At 55.5% G+C, this 16,416-nt stretch overlaps 1 protein-coding gene across 4 annotated transcripts in view; it reads right to left on the bottom strand.

The window, feature by feature from the left end:
* Positions 1 to 14,079, bottom strand: part of AXIN1 (axin 1) — a 38,979-nt gene extending 24,900 nt beyond the window's left edge. For 3 of the 4 annotated variants that reach the window (XM_025274800.3, XM_025274799.3, XM_025274801.3), the window contains exon 1: positions 9,281 to 10,241. In XM_025274800.3, the coding sequence (XP_025130585.1) occupies positions 9,281 to 10,158 (878 nt within the window). In that variant the 5' untranslated portion in view covers positions 10,159 to 10,241. Of the gene's footprint in view, positions 1 to 9,280; positions 10,242 to 14,015 lie in introns of those variants that run through there. The other variant, XM_025274798.3, reaches the window with a different exon arrangement.
* Positions 14,080 to 16,416: the final 2,337 nt, after the last annotated feature.

Below are 16,416 nucleotides of genomic sequence, written 5' to 3'. Positions count from 1 at the left end.
ACAAAAAAGAAAAGGTCTGGACTTCCCTGGCGCCCAGGGTTTAAGAATCCGCCTGCCAAGGCAGGGGACGCAGATTTAATCCCGGTCTGGGACGACCCCAGAGGCCAAGGGCAGCCAGGCCCGCACCACAACCAGAGCGGCCGCTGCAGTGAGAGCCTGGGCTGCGGGCAGAGCAGTATCCGCCTGCTGCGACCAGAGCAAGCCCGTGGAGCAAGAGACGCAGCACAGGTCTCTGAACAAGTGCAAGTTAGTCTCTTCAGTCGTGTCCGACTCTTTGCAGCCCCAGGGACAGAAGCCCACCAGGCTCCTCTGTCCATGGGATTCTCCAGGCAAGAGTACTGGAGTGGGTTGCCATTTCCTTCTCCTGGGGATCTTGCTGACCCAGAGATTGAACCCAGGTCTCCCGCACTACAGGCAGATTCTTTATCATTTGAGCCACCAGGGAAGCCCAAATAAGTAAAAGGTTTCAAAAAGTATAAAATAAATAAATAGAAATATAAGTGGGGCTCTGATCCCATAGGATCACTGACCTTGGCAGAAGAGAGCAGGGAGCTGTCTGTCTCCACCGGGACCCAGTGAGAAAAGGCCCACGTGCAAACCGCGAGGGGAATGAACAGAGGCTGCTTTGCTGCTGGTGCCTCGGCCTGGGGCCTCCAGCCTCCAGAACTATGAGAAGAGTCTGTCACCCAAGTCCCCAAGTCTACCGTATTTTGCCATGGTGACCTGAGCTGACTCACACTCGGGTAAGAAGCTGGACGTGGCCACCCTGGAAAGGCCAGGGGTCATGAGACTGCCAAACTTAGTTTTTGGCCTTTTAGCATTATTTGAATTTTTCCTTCTTTTTTTTTAATGAAAATTAATTAAAATACTGGTATAATAGTGCAAACATTAAGACCTAAGATCACACTTAAAAGAAACATTTATATGATCCTTTTATTTATTTATTTTATTTTGTCTCATTGCTTTATTTTTTTTTATTAACCTATGAACTTTATTTTTGTCTCATTGCTTTAAATTGTTTTTAGCCACAAAGTTTGCTTCATTTCAATCTCCAAATAATATTAAAAACAATACATGGTTTTTGTTTATCAAATGCAATCATGGATTAAACTGTTGAAAAATACAGAATATAAGCTCATGTATAAGCTACTATTTGATAGTATAATTAAAATAATGGGCCACAATAGATAGTTATGCTGCTGCTAACTCGCTTTAGTCGTGTCCGACTCTGTGAGACCCCATAGACGGCAGCCCACTAGGCTCCTCCGTCCCTGGGATTCTCCAGGCAAGAACACTGGAGTGGGTTGCCAGTTCCTTCTCCATATATGATCCTTTTAAAAGACAAAGATATGCTTTTGAAAACTGCATATCATCCAGACCTTCTTATGATACATTTTTGTATATATTTTAATAATATATTTTCTAGTTACAAAAATGTATGCTTTATAGGAATTTGGAAAATGTAGAAAAACCAAATGAAGAAAACAGAAAGCCTATATTCTCCAGCCATACAAAAAAAGTCCCTGTACAACCAACCAGCCCTGTGTCAGATCAGATCAGACACCAAGTGAACTATATTCTGACTGCGAGCTATTACTCGCAGTGCTGCAAGCAATGTGCTTTCTGATCATTTCTAAATATCTCCTTAACAGAAGACTGAAAATGAGCCAGTGATTCAGAGAGGATTGATTCCAAACGAAAGCATATTAATGACTCCAAGGGCACAAGGAAGGGCGTTCCCTGGTGGTCCAGTGATGGTCAAGTCTCCTGGCTCTCACTGCCGAGGGTCCAAGTTCAACCCCTGGTGGGGGAACTAAGACCCCATAAGCCAGGCAGTGGGAGCCTCCTGGCCCTGGGGGGCTGAGAGGGTGTCCACCGGGCCACACCAAGCAAGGCTCGTTGTCTCTATCCACAAAAACTGGTGGAGTTTGGTCCAAACAAAAGAGCTGAGTCCAGCTGCTCCCAAGGTTTTCACTGGTTCTGAGGAGGGATGAGGAAGGGGCAGGCTGCAGCCCCTCACAGACAGACACGAAGCCCTCTGCACTGCCCTGGAGACTGCGTTTCTTTTCACAAAGTCATAAGGCACGCCTGAGTTCCGGGAAGGAACTGAAGAGATTGACTGAGTTGTTTTCTCAATCAAACACTTTTTGGAATTAATGGGCCCTGGGTGTAGCCTGAGTGGTTCACAAAAATGTGCATTTGTACTGATGTGACACGGGGGAAAAATAAAGCAACGCTGGTTTTCTTACACACACACACACACACACACACACACGTACTCAGCCCCAAGGTGGACTGAAGACAGAATTATTAGGGCATCTGCCTTTTCCTTCACTGAACAACAACCACTTGGCCAAACTCCACTATTTCTAAGGATGCCAGGTAAACTGGTGTAAATGAAGTCAGGATGCTAAAGGAGACTAACAGACAGTGCGTATGAATCAGATTCAAGTCTCCGTGACGCTAACTGGCACGCAAACCTGAGAACCGGCTGATCCCTGGGCGGTGAACACACAGAGATGCACACGCCCGGCCACCCGCCTGCCCAGGCATCTCAATCTGGCCGCGGCAGCCTCACGGGCCACGGTCCTTGCAGGCACTCCCCTTTCATAAAGCCACTGCCACGGATCACGTGACAAAGGGGCCTCTCCATCCCTGAAGTCCTCGGTCTGAGGACTGTACCTTCCTAGGCTCTGCTGAAATCTGTCATCAAAGACTACAGAGTTCTGTGGGACTGAAATAGAGAAAATATTTTTTGATTCTCCTGCAACTAGCTCACGAACTCTCACTAGCCCACCCCCCCGACCGACAGGCACACGAGGCACACACAGCATGTCGGCACCATGACCAGGTCTCCCGTGGACACGCGAAGTCACAGGAGCCGGGGGGAGTCCACGCATCAGGGAGGAAAGGAGCGCGTGCCAGACCGGCATCTAGAAACGATCCCTCTGGGCGTGGTGGGGAAGAGACTGGGGCAGAGACTCAGCTAGAAGGTTCTGTGGTTGCAGGAGGTGGCGGGCACCACAGCGAGAAGCAGAGGGCTGAGCACACGCTCGGCCGGGGAGTCTGGGCTGGTGGGCCGGGCTGGCCAGGTGGGCCGGGCTGGAGCTGGTAGATGGTGGGGCCACTTCTGGAGCTAAGGACGGCAGCTTTGGGTGCCTCTCAGGATATGCGATTAGTAAAACTGCAAAGTGTCACGATCTGAAATCGCCTGTCACTTGGATGAGAATGTCACCAACATCGAGCAGACAAGTAAGTTCAGATGACAACGAAGACACAGCAGGATCTGAAACTTGAAGCACTTGCTGTGTGCCCTGGACACCTGCTGTGCGCAGGCACCACCGCGGACCAGCTCACGAGCCTCCCTGACAGCCTCATCCGGCAGGCCCTTGCTTCATCCTCCTCATGTTATAGGAAAACTCAGAGAGGTGAAGCAACTCTCCCACCATCACATAACCAGGAGAAGGGTGACCCCAGAAGACACAGCCGGTGGAAAGGCATCAAGCAAGGGGTCTTTAAATTAAACCACTGGGCTTAATTAACCTTCTCCCCATCCAGCCCATAAGGTGAATGGAAAGATCTATAAACTCCTGTCTTTTTTGTTTGGTTGCACTGCCCAGCTTGTGGGATCTTAGTACCCCAACCAGGGAGTGAACTCGGGACCGCAGCAGGAGTGTGGAGTCCTAACCACAGGACCCCAAGGGAATGCCCAGTAAATTCCTGTCTTGAGAACCCCACAGCTGCACACTAAAGTACGTCTAAAAACATCTCCAGTCACCAACCTTGGGATCATCTGTTCAGTTAAAGGAATTCACCCAGGTGGACAAGTCACACACCTGGAAGGTGACAAAGAAAAGGCAGCAGGGCCGTGTTCTCTTCCTAACCTGCATGTCCCAACTGAGAGTGAGTACAGCCGCAGCAGCAGGAAAAAAGAGGGGGAAGGCTGCAGGGAGAGCCACGCTGCACAAACGAGTCACCCTCCATCCAAAAGATCTAAGAATCCAACAGTGAAGAGTACTCGCACGCCACCGGTGCAACGGTAGTCACGGTAAGTCACTTCAGCCCTATCGGACTCTGCGACCCTGGGGCCCGGAGCCCACCAGGCATGGGATTCTCCAGGCAAGAACACTGCAGAAGATTGCAGGGCTCTCCTCCAAGGGATCGTCCAGACCCATGGATCGGGATCAAACCTGTATCTCTCATATCTCCTACACTGGCAGGCGGGTCACTTTACTACCAGTGCCACCTGGGAAGCCCTGAAGGTCAAATTAAACAGGCTGTCACCAGAATCCCCTGGATAGCCAAGAGATGGAACCAGTCAGTCCTAAAGGAAATCAACCTTGAATATTCACTGGAAGGACTGATGCTGAAGCCGAAGCTTCAATACTTTGGCCACCTGATGCAAAGAGCTGACTCACTGGAAAAGATTCTGATGTTGGGAAAGATTGAAGGCAAGAGAAGAGGGGACAAGAGAGGACGAGATGGTTTGATGGCATCACTGACTCAATGGACATGAGTTTGAGTGAACTCTGGGAGATGGTGAAGGACAGGGAAGCCTGGCGTGCGGGAGTCCATGGAGTTGCAAAGAGTCGGACACGACTGAGCAACTGAACAACAACCACAGCAGCAGGACCAGTGTCCTGAGACCCCCGTCGCCTGGGCCCTCGCCACCCTGAGAACAGAAGCGGCCGGCCCCAGAGTCACCGCCCCACCCCCGCGCCACGGCGCTGGAGCTGCAAGAGAAACCCCAGAGCAACCTCCCTTTTCTGCCTTCCACACAAAACAACACACATTTGGGTGCTTCCTCTTTTTACATTTCTCCTTCTTTAAGCCATTTACCAGAACACAGTTGATAAGGCAACAAACAGGTCAGGCAGTTCCTCAGTGTGGGCAGTAAGGGCTGGTCATCCGTCCTTCACCAGACCCACAAGTTACTCCTGCTACAAGCATCATCCGCACTGAACTCTCTGCCCACGGCCACAGGGACCAGCGCTGACCAGGGGGCCTCACTGTCTGCCCCACCCAGAAGATGTAAGGAGACAGCAGGTGAGACCCTGTCCTCGGGCAACTTCTCAACCAGTGAGGAAGGCAGCAAAGAAAAATGGAAAGCATTCGCCACTTAGACATTAAAGCCAGCAGCAACATAAACAAGGTTCTACTGTGGAGCACAAGGAACTATATTTGATATCCTGAGATAAACTGTAAGGGAAAGACTATATAAAAGAATGCATATACAGTACATGTATAACTGAGTCACTTTGCTACACAGCAGAAATTAAGACAACATTGTAAGTCAACTATATGTTGATTAAAAAACGAGAGGGGCTTCCTTGGTGGTACTGTGGTTAAGTCTCCACGCTTAACCACAGCGGGACACGGGTTCGATCCCTGGTCGGGGAAGTTTCACACACTGCATACTGTGCCCAAAAAAGGAAGTATGTTTTTAAAAAGAGACAGAGAAAAGAAAACCAGTGGCAACAGATAAGTGCAGGTAGTTGAAGGACTGAAAAAGATGGCCTGACTTCAAGCCTGACCAAGCAGGCCGAGCCCAGCCCCTGGCAGGCCAGGCCAGGCTTCCAAGCCTGTGGATGACTTACAGGCCCTGGGCCCCCAGGCCAAACCACTCAGTAAATAAATAGCCAAAACACCTGTGCCATCAGACGGCCCTCTGCCAATTCACACCAAATTTAAATGCGGGTAGGAACCAACCAAAGTCAGTGCAGAGTTCCACTGACAACAGGCCATAAAAACCAGGAAAATTTTCCACACAGAGAACAGCAAACCAGCAAGGAATTTAGTGACCCCTCAGCCCAGGGCTCCAAATGACCCCAGGGGACTAGGCTAAGTGCAGAAAACACCAGGGACACCCATTTTCTCAGTTTTGACAAAGACCTATGGAAAGGGCTCTCAAAGCCATGTGAGCACGTGAAGCCAATAAGGAGCGGGCACACGGGCAGCCCCACCTGGCATGGGGAGCCGGGGCGGCCCCAGCAAGCGCAGCTGGAGCGGCCTCATGTGCAGGGCCCGTGGGGCCAGGGAGCTCAGCTCTGGAGCCCCTTGCTGTCGTTCTGTCCCAGACAGGCCCTCCTGACACACTCTCCAGCAGCGGCTGCGCTGAGATGGCACGTGCTGCTCCTCTGGCTGGGCGGTGGGGGCAGGCACCAGCACCCACTCTCTTTCTCCCTCTCTGCTGGACAGGGCGGGGCGGCCCTACTTGGTAGGAGCCCAGGCACCGTGATCAGACTGGAGTGGGCCGGCCACAAGGGCACGCGGCAGCCCCAGCCGCGGGGGGCAGTTGTTTACAGAACACGGGAGCAAAGCCGGCCGTGGTAAGGCAGAGACACAGCAGCACCCAGAGAAGAGCAGTTCCTGTAAAACCGACCTCCCACATGAGCCAGCGCTCACGATCCTAAATGTTCTACCCACAGGAGATGGAAACTCACGTCCTCGCAAAAACCCCAACACAGGTGTTTACTGCAACTGCCAAAAACTGGACCCATCAGGAAGTCCTCTAGCTGGCGAATGGATACGTACACTGTGGTCCACCCAGAGAGTGGAATACTATTCAGGGCTGAAGCTATGAGCTATCAAGCCACGAAAGGACACTGAGGAACCTTAAAAGCGTGTGACCAAGTGAGAGAAGCCAATGTGAACAGGTTACATACGGTCTACTTCCAACTACACGGCGTCTAGAAAAGACAAGACCGTGCAGACAGTAGAGATTAGGATCGGGTTCATCCGCTGTTAACAAATGACCACTCTGGTAGGGGCGCTGATGAGGGTGGTAGGGGTAGGCTGTGCACGTGCAGGGCAAGAGCACACAGGAAACCTCTGTACCTTCCTTGCAACTGTGCTGGGAACGTAAAATTGCCCTAAAAGACAACAAAAACAAAATCAAGTCTTTAAAAGAAACATGGCTGGAGTCAGAATCACACCGCACCAGAAGCTGGGCCTGTGCCGGACTTTCTGTCTATTTGGGCCAGCCCAACGCCTTCACTGTGGAAGGCGGGTGGGCTGGGTTTTCTGTGACTCTCAACCTCATGGACCCTAACCGCAACCCCTGCAAAGAGAGCGGACTGTGCTGGACTCCACAGCCTGTCAGTGCTGATGAACACCGGCCCTGACACAGGAGGGCGCCCATCCACACACCCACACAGGCAGCCCCGGGAGGGCGCGTCCCAGTGCAGGCAGGACTCGGGGGCGCAGGCAGGACTCGGGGGCCCCAGCACCTCCACGTGCCGGAGTCCTCACAGCTGAACATGTTCCCGCAATCGGACAGTAAAGGATACATACTATGAACAGAGCAAACTGAAGAGAGAAAAAACAAGGCTGCTGCTACAACGGGCCCCCGACCGAGAACTGGGAAGTGTGAGGGGCAGCACGTGGGAATTTCTAAAATCAGAAATCAGAATTGAGCTCAATTTATTTTCCTCTGCAGCCCAGGCCTCAAATATAATCCCATTTTAAAACTGTTCTAATCAAATATGAAAACTTCCGTGTTAGGTTTTAAAAGCTATTGTCACTTACTAGCCTTCCTTACCAGGATAATTTTATAGTATATTCTGTCCTAAAAAGATTACTTAATCAATAAGGACAGTGAACAAAAAGTGTATAAAGGTGCATAAAGATTACCTAAAACAGTGTATCTTTTATCATCACATCACTTAAAGAATATTTAAACCCTGAAAAAGTTTAACACTGTGTTTGTTAGAAGTGGCCAATCTCTCTGCCACAGAAAGCCTGGAGAGGTGATCTGGGCTTTTACCGCCTCCACAGGAGAGCCCAGCACCCAGGGATGCATCTGCATATCCGCGATTGAATCGGCAGGGCCACAGAATCCTCAGCTTTCAGTTCTGCAGGCAGGAGTGTCTGGGACCACCTACCGACAGGGAAATGGGTGAGGACGCGAGTGCCCACCGACATCGGCTATAGGCCCCACCTCCACATCAAACACACTTCCAGCAAACTGGCACACTTCCAAGCTGGCAACGACTTCCGGAGAGCGCCACTTCACGCCTCCAAGGCTGCAACGTGCCCCGTGCAAGGACTGATCGCAACTGGAGAGAGCTGGGAACTGAACACACAGCAGCACAACACTTGCCTTGCCGGGTCCGGGTCCGGGAGGTGCAGAGCCAATCCTGGGGCCCCCGCTGCAGCCACAGGGAGTTCCCAGAGTGCTCGGACAGCCTGCAGCACAGCAGCCTCCTCGCCACCACCTCCCAAGCGGCCTGGAATTCTCTCCATACTGACGCACTCAAATGTCCTATCAAGCCAAGAGGATCAAGTCTGCCACATAAACCCACCTTCTGTGCAAAAGAACACAAATTTTACTACTAAAGGGTAAGCTTTAAATATCATATGACTCCCAAGAATTCCGACATTCCTAATGACTTACAAAGCCACATAGGCTAGGCTGTTCTTGATAGGTCAGTCAGTCAGTTCAGTCGCTCAGTCGTGTCCGACTCTTTGGGACCCCATGGACTGCAGCACGCCAGGCCTCCCCGTTCATCACCAATGCCCGGCCTTTCCTTAAACTCATGTCCATAGAGTCGGTGATGCCATCCAACCATCTCATCCTCTGTCATCCCCTTCTCCTGCCTTCAATCTTTCTTAATAAAGGTGCCCTCAAAATACAAATATTAAAAACATCTAGGGGGAACTTCCCTAGTGGTCCAGTGGTTAAGAATCCGCCTTTCAATGCAGGGGACTCTGGTTCAATTCCTGGTTGGGGAATGAAAATCCCACATGCCTGGGGCAACTAAGCCCCCAGGCCACAACTACTGAGCCCGTGGGCCCAAACAAAGATCCCAGCAACTAAGACCTGATGAAGCCAAATAAACAAACAAACAAACATCTGGGACTTCCGTGGTGGTCCAGGGGTTAAGAATCCGCCTACCAATGCAGCGGATTTGATTCCTGGTCCCTGAAGATTCCACGTGCTGCGGGGCAACCAAGCCTGTGCACCGCAACTACGAAGCCCACGAGCCGCAACAAGAGACGCCACCACGGGAGAAGCCCGGGCTCCACAGCTGGAGGGCAGCCCCGCTCGCCACAGCCAGGAGAAGCCCAAGCACAGGAACAAAACACACACACACACACAATTTAAAAAGAAACGTAAAGACACCTAACACACGAGAAGGTATCGTGAGCACACACCAGCCCCGCAACTCACCCCGGCTCCGGGAGTCCACCCACTCTGGCTGAAGGACAAGGCCTGTCCCTGGCTGCTTCTCCAGGTCGTGGAGGTGGGCACAGGACTGCAGGCCGCGGGTCGACTCACCTGAACTCTCTTCCTTCGCTGTACCGTCTACTCGAGGAGGCCCTCGGGGCGGCCGTCTCCAGGAGCAGCTTCTGCGTGAGCCTGCCGGGCGGAGCAGGGTCCCGGCCACTGTCTTCGTCCGCCTCCCGGTCACACTTCCATTCCTCGTCTTCGTTCAGCGTGGGCAGGTACCCGGGGACACCCTTCCCTGTCCCTGACCCAGAGCTCTGGTCGCTGCAGAGCTTTGGGCTCTCCGAGCCTGTCCTCGTGTACTCCAGGTAAATGTCGGACTTGAGGAAGGAGGGGTAGGTGTTCTCCTCCATGGTGGACTGGACCTCCGTCTGTGCCTGGTCGAACATGGCGGGGTCGATCTGCTGCTTCGAGATGCAGTCCTTTATGAAGCTCTTGGTGGCGGGCTTGGTCTGCCGGGACACAATGCCGTTGTTATCAAGGATGTATTTGCGGTAGATGGCTCTGGCCAGCTTCAGCCTCTTCTCTTCATTCGAGTCACAGGGCTCCAGTTTTCTGAAGCCGCTGCAGGCAAACCAGAAGTCCAGGAGGTCGGCACAGTCCTCCTGTTTCAGGAAAGTCCTAAACAGGTTTATGCCGTCTTGATCGTCCAGCAGGGAGTGCAGCGACTCGGCCCACTTCAAGTACGGAGGGGTGGGCGACGCGCTGCCCTCGGGCTCGTACCCCAGGTCCAGGTCCGAGCGCCTCGGAGTGGCTGTGGAAGTCTCCCCTTTAATCCCAGCGCCTTTCCCAGAGCAGAAGCTGTGGCTGACGGGCCTGGGGTCTGTGGACACCAGTTCACCCTCCTCACCAGGCACTGGGGGTCGGGGGGCATCTTCGGTGAAACTTGCTCCGAGGTCCAAGGGGAAACCCTGCTCCTGGATATTCATTTTGGGACTCTGTGCGTCAATGAACAATGAGCGCTGCACCCTAATACATCAGTACTTACGGCTCCAAAGTGAATCAATCTGTCCTGTTGAAACCATTAAGAGGACAAGGATTAGGAAAGGTGGGTCCATGGAAACATGACCACAGAGGTTTTCTCACGACAAGACTCTCCTCAATGATGCCCTCCCGCTCGAACTCAAAGCCAGAAACTCAGTTTAAATGTTCAATCCTTTGTCACAAGGTTTTGTACTATGTTAGAACAATTTCTGTAAACTTTGCCAACTACAGGAATGCCTCTGGCACAAAGAAATCAATGTCCAGAACACAGAGAGCGTCACTACCCTTGAGGGTCCTTCTGTGAGAACAAAGAGAGACTACAAGCCTGGGGACCCTCCATCCTGAGCTGCTACAGGACTGCGTGGCCAGGCCCTCTCAAGCTCCAGAAAGGCAGGAGGGCTGGAGGAGACGCAGGAGCTTCTGGTCCTCCCAGCTGTGCAAAGCCAGGTGAGAGCCAGCCCCTCACGAGGAAGGTGAGGGTGTGTATCTCAGCATCACAGGGCCGCTGTGATGCGCAGACATGGCACTCCACACCGAAGGCTGGCGGCCATGTCGGCCCTCCACACTCTTCGGGCCCACAGCCGCTCTGCTTCTTGCTTTCCACCGCTTCACATTGAGTGTCCCCACGACCCGGGCAAACACACAGCAACTGGTTCTAAGTCTCCACACGCCCCAAAGAGCAGGGAACCTTCCAGTGAGGAGCACAGGACGCTGCTCCCGTGCACAGGGGCCTTCTCACACCGCTGATGATGTGAAGACTTTTATTTTTTTTGGCCACACAGGGCAGCTTGTGGGATCTTAGTTTCCCGAGCAGGGAATGAACCCAGGCCCTCAGCAGTAAAAATTTGGAGTCCTAACCACTGGACCACCAGAGAATTCCCATGAACAGTCTTAAACACTTCCATCAGACGTGCTCTAGACTTGAAAACCTTGCTTAAAAGGAAAGTGTCCTTCTGACAGCAAATGGCAACTGAGTACTCTGAGGAGCAGAGAGGGTACAGAGCAGACGAGGCCAGCTAAGGAAGCCCGCGGCTCACAGGATGCAGCTTGGTAAAGTGAAAGCCACGTGACTCGCCCTCTCAGAGTTAGGGAGCCATGGTTCTGTCTCTGCTGCTAGAAGCCCGTCTCGCACAAGGGAGGGCTGCCCTGTCAGGGCTCTGCCACAGCCTCGCGTCCTGTCCTCCCTGACACTGAGCCCACGGGCTCAGGCCACACCTCCCAACCTGGCCTGCTGGATGTAGGTGGTCTGCCTAGAAGGAGACTGGAGAGAAGCATGATAGGCCCAATCGCTGAGAGCACTGAGCAAGTCAGAGGAGCAGAGCAAAATCCAAAAACCTGGCATCAACACAAGGCACAGACCTCCCAGCCACCTCTCCACTCTTGGGCCCTGGCCTACATGCAACCTGCCCCACACCTGGTCTGCACACACTCGCCTGCCAGCAGCTGCCAACGCCTCATGGCACCCAGAGGTGGAGAATGGGTCACAACTATTGTCCTGCAGCTAGTGACTAGCCTACCGGGTCGGCTGCAACCTCGGGCTCGGCAGGAACAGCCTGCTTTCTCAGGTCAAGGCCCACGGGCTGTGACAGCTGCTGCTCACGGACCACTTCAACTGCAAGGTCGTCTCCTCTGAACCCCATCGATGGGGACTGAGCACCTCTGAGGTCTCCACACCAGCTCCCGGATGCTAGCGCCCTCTTGTCGGGGCCACCATCTCAGGAAGGACCCACACCTGGTCCCCTGAGCCTTACTGCTGGAGATGCTCTGTGGTTCACTTGCCTTGAGAAAAAACCAAGTCACTGTTTTCTAAGGGGGAGGCTGATTACTAGTCACGTCACTTTCTCTTGAAGTGCTGATGTCTTCCAGGTAAACGACTTGGAGCAGCCTGGTTTAAACATTCTCTGCAGGGCCTACAGGATCTGACACAAGGTCTCTCAACTAAGGGGCACCAACAAACATGTAATTCATGAACACTAAGGAAAACAACACTCGGCACAGATGTGGAACATCAGCCCTTCACGGGTGCTGAAACAGCAGCAAATTCAACATCGAGCTGTCTTTTCATTTGGGTGAGAGCAAGTCCCCCTAATCATTTAAGCTATCTTCTTATAGCCCAGAAGAAACGTTTCTTAAAATTCACATCTGCTTTTGGCTGTCAACTGACAGGAGACCTTCGGTGTCCTAGGAGCACAAGAACATCTCTCCACATTGCTGCTGTTATGAAACGCGCTCCCATTACTGAGATCTCCAGGTTCCCAAGAAGAAACATGGCAGGCGTTCAGTGTGCACACATACACACCACATGCGAAGATGCTGCCTTGCTTCAGATTAGAGTCACGGGCCCACAGGCACTGGATCTGGCCAACAGCCTGTAACCACCTTCAACAAAGGGGACCCCACAAAAGCAATCTACAACTCTGATGCCTCATTTACAATCTCCTTCAGTCACTGCCAAGGAGCACCCCCTGGGTACCACGGCAGCCAGCTCAGAGCTGTAGGCGTGTGTATATTTATTTGTTTTACTCAAATGCAACTTTTGAAGTTTTGATTTATGTGAAGTATGGAAACAACAGAGTGTGACTCTGACATACTCCCAACTGTCCGTTAACTAAGGACTGTCCTAAGGATTGGGACTACAGCTTTACATGTAATTTATTCCCCCACCACCTAAATCCTCAATGACCAACGAAACCCAAAAAGTCCACTTAGCTTTGCTGAAACCAGAAATCCAAGAAACATCAATACCGGCTAGGAATCAGACAGAAACATACATGCTGTATGCTTTCCCATCCTTGTTCCTGAATAGAAGTTCTTAAAACTGAAACCCAGATAGTGCTATCTTGGGAGGTCAGGTTTAGATGTGTGTGTTCTCCAAAACAAGGCCTGGTCCAAGGATGTCTGAGGGTCTCCCTGAAGCAGCAGAGAACAGAAGTATGAGCACAAACAAGGGGCCAAGATGCACAATCACTCTTTATTAATTATCTTAGAGACCAGCTGAGAAAAATGCCCAGAGGACTAATGCATTTTTCTCTGCAGTGCTCGATGCTAAACTATGAGCGTCACTGCCCTGACTGTACAGCTCTGGTTTCAGAAGGGACTCAGTTCCCATGAAAATAGAGAGCAGAGGTGGACTCTAAGACATACACCCGGGAGAGAGGCAGAAAAAGCTGGGGGATGAGGCATCTACCCGGGGGAGTAGAGCCCCTCAAGCAAGCCAGACCACCCGGCCTCAGGCTCTGCCTCACGGGGAGTGCTTCCTCCGGTTTCAGGTTCACTCATTCCTACTTTTTGGTTGGGGGGCGCGGGGGTTGTACGGGGAGGAGAAGGGACCCTCCGCCATCCGGCTTATCCCCAGGATGCTTCTGCACCCACCACCCACTCTGCCCCAGGCCCACGGATCACAGCACCGCAGTCAGCACCACCATCCAATCAAACACATCAGCTGCACACCCCAGCCTCCTCCCGGAGGACCTTCCTTCTGAGAATCCTGAGTATTCCTCACTCCTTTCAGCTCACCCAGAGCAAGTGGCTGCCCGCTGTGAGCCGTCCACCGGCCCCAGAGTCAACAGGGGCCGACCCCTCGTCTTCGGCATCAGCAGCGAGCACCCCCTCCTAGACACACCCGCCCTCGCAGCGGTGGGCCGCACGCCTCCTCTCGCGCTCCGAGCCCTCGCGGACCCGGACCCGCATGCCCCCCGAGCCCCTCTTCCGGGTCCCGCTCCCGGCCCGGCCCGCGCGGCCTACAATGGGCGCCGCACAGGCCCGCGCCCCTCAGGAATGCGCGCCCGGCCGCGCGACTCACCCGCGCGGCGGCGGCGGCGGCGGCGGCGGCGGCGGCGGCGGGGCCCCGGGCCCGGATCCCGGAGCGGCGCGGCGCGGCCCATGCGCTCAGCGGCGGCGCCGCGGGCGGGACGCGGCGGGGGCGCGGCCCCGGGCGGCCCCCATCGCAGCGGCGGCGCGGCGGCCCGCAGGCGGGCGCGGGGCAGGCCGCGGGGCCGCCGCCAAAGCCGGCCGCGGACTCCCGCCGGCCTGCTCCGCGGGGACGCGGCTCCGGCCCGACTCCGGCCGGTCCGGCGGCGGCGGCGGCGGCGGCGGAGGTAGCGGCGGCCACGATCGCTTCCCCGAGCGGGGAGCCGGAGCCCAGAGCGCCTAAGCCCAGGCCGGAGCGCCCCCGCCGGCGCCGCCCGGAAGTGCGGGGGCGGAGCCCGGAGCGTCGGGCGGGGCCCGGAGCGCGGGGCGTGCCGAGAGCGCGGGGGCGGGGCCGGGAGCACCTGACAGAGCCCAACTCGGGGACAGGGCGAGGAACGCGCGGCGCGGAGCCTCCGGCGTGGAGGAGGGGCCTGGTGGGCGGGGCCGAGTCGTGGGCGGGGCCAAGGCGGGGGGAGCCGGGCGCAGAGCGCGAGACCGAGCCAGAGCGCGAGACCAAATCCGAGCGCTGGGAAGGGCCTGGAGCCTGGGGGCGGAGCCTCTGCCGTGGAGGCGGGGCCTGGGTGTGGGCGTGGGCCCTGAGGGTGGAGGCGGAGCCAAGTGTCCAGGCGGACGGGAGGCGTGACGCAGAGCCGGGCCGAGCGGACATCATCAGATATGTCGCTGGGGGCGGGGCCTTGGTGTGGGCGGGGCCAATACGCCGTCGAACTGCGCTGGTCCCCTGGGGCTGTGTCATTAGGGAGGGTGGCCCGAGCGCCCAACGGAGAGACGGCCCTCAGGCGGCCCCGCAGACGCACGCCAGGTCGGAGCCCTTTTCTGCTTCCCACATGGTGTCCACTGACCCAGGGCTCCAGAGGTCAGCACCCCAGTCCCGGCCCGCCCAGCCGGGCTGCCACGCCCTCCGAGCTCCCTGACCCGGAAGACTCTCGGAGGAGAACAGCCACTGACTGCCCCTGGCACGGAAGAAGCAGGTGTCCAGGAGTTGGACAGTTGCAGGGCCAAGCCAAGCTGACCAGGAGCTAAGCCCCGAGTGACATACAGCCTCTTTGTCCCCCTTCTCCATGCCTACTGCCTCCTGGTCAGCCAGGACCCTGAGAAGGTGGGCTTGGGCTCTGCCCTCCCTGAGTCCCCGTCAGGTCACACAGAAGGCATCCAGTGAGTGCTGGTTGTCACTAGGGCGGGAGCTCCAACCTCCAGAAAGAGCTGTGGGCAGAATGGCCGGGGCCCCACCCAGCTGGTCCAGGTTCCAGGTTCCACCCAGGCACCATCCAGGGTCCTGGCAGGGACTTCACTTCCCACCACTGCCCCACGGGTACCACTGGCCCAGGCCAGCCTGAGAGCAAGGGCTTCCGGATGTCCCAACACCTGCACGACAACCCCCTCCCTCTCACTGTTGCCATGGCCACCCTGGCCTGATCTGCAAGCCCCACTGGCTAGCTCCTGGGTTGCCCACCCGTCACCAGCCCCTCCCAGAGGAAAGATGTGGGCACCAGGAAGTGCTGACTGCCCCCCACGGAAGTGCCCCTGCAGTCCACGCCCACGATCATCCAGGACCTCATCCTCCAGCCGTGCCACGTCAGACCGGGCACCTTGAGAAATGCTCCCAGGGGCCCCAGGGCCTGGCTGGTACCCCCTTGTACACACAAGGAGGTTGAAGCTCAGGCCACACAGGGACCTGCTCACGTCCTCCAGACCTGGGGCCCCGTATCCCTCGCCTGTCCCATGCTGTCCCCAGCACCCCCAGTCCCTCTGTCCTAGGCTGTCCCCAGCAGCCAGCCTGCTCCCTGGGGCCCTCACAGTCTTCAGGGCTCTTCCCTGGCTGCCTCTGGTCACTTGCCCCCAGTCCCTGAGGTCATCTCTGATGCCACTACCTCTTCCCAGGGACACTGCTCACCCCCACTGCCCGCTACGAAGGGAGGAAGTCCAGGCTCTGGGTACTCCCCCACCAGCCAGCCTCCTATGCAGCTGCCCACGGCTGGCACCTGCCTGAGGTGCACAGCACGGAGGCACCCCAGCTCCAGCAACCAGCTTCCTAGGGCTCAGTACAGCCTCCTCCGACACCCACGCTTTCATCCATGAGGGAGGAGGCCACAGGGGAGTGCCCCAGCCTGCCGATGGCCCAGGCCGCCTCTGAGGGCTGTCACCACACCCAGGACTGGCTGGGCAGGGGCAGTGGCTACAGTGGGTCAGCACCGCAGAGGAACAGCACTGATGAACCCAGCTGGACCGACTAGGGTCCTTGTGGCAGGTGTCACTCTCTCACATCCCCTGGGATG

Source organism: Bubalus bubalis, chromosome 24 (genome assembly GCF_019923935.1).
Source record: "Bubalus bubalis isolate 160015118507 breed Murrah chromosome 24, NDDB_SH_1, whole genome shotgun sequence".
Taxonomy (NCBI): domain Eukaryota; kingdom Metazoa; phylum Chordata; class Mammalia; order Artiodactyla; family Bovidae; genus Bubalus; species Bubalus bubalis.
Note: the sequence above shows the minus strand (reverse complement) of the source record. Positions and strands in the feature narration are given on the sequence as shown.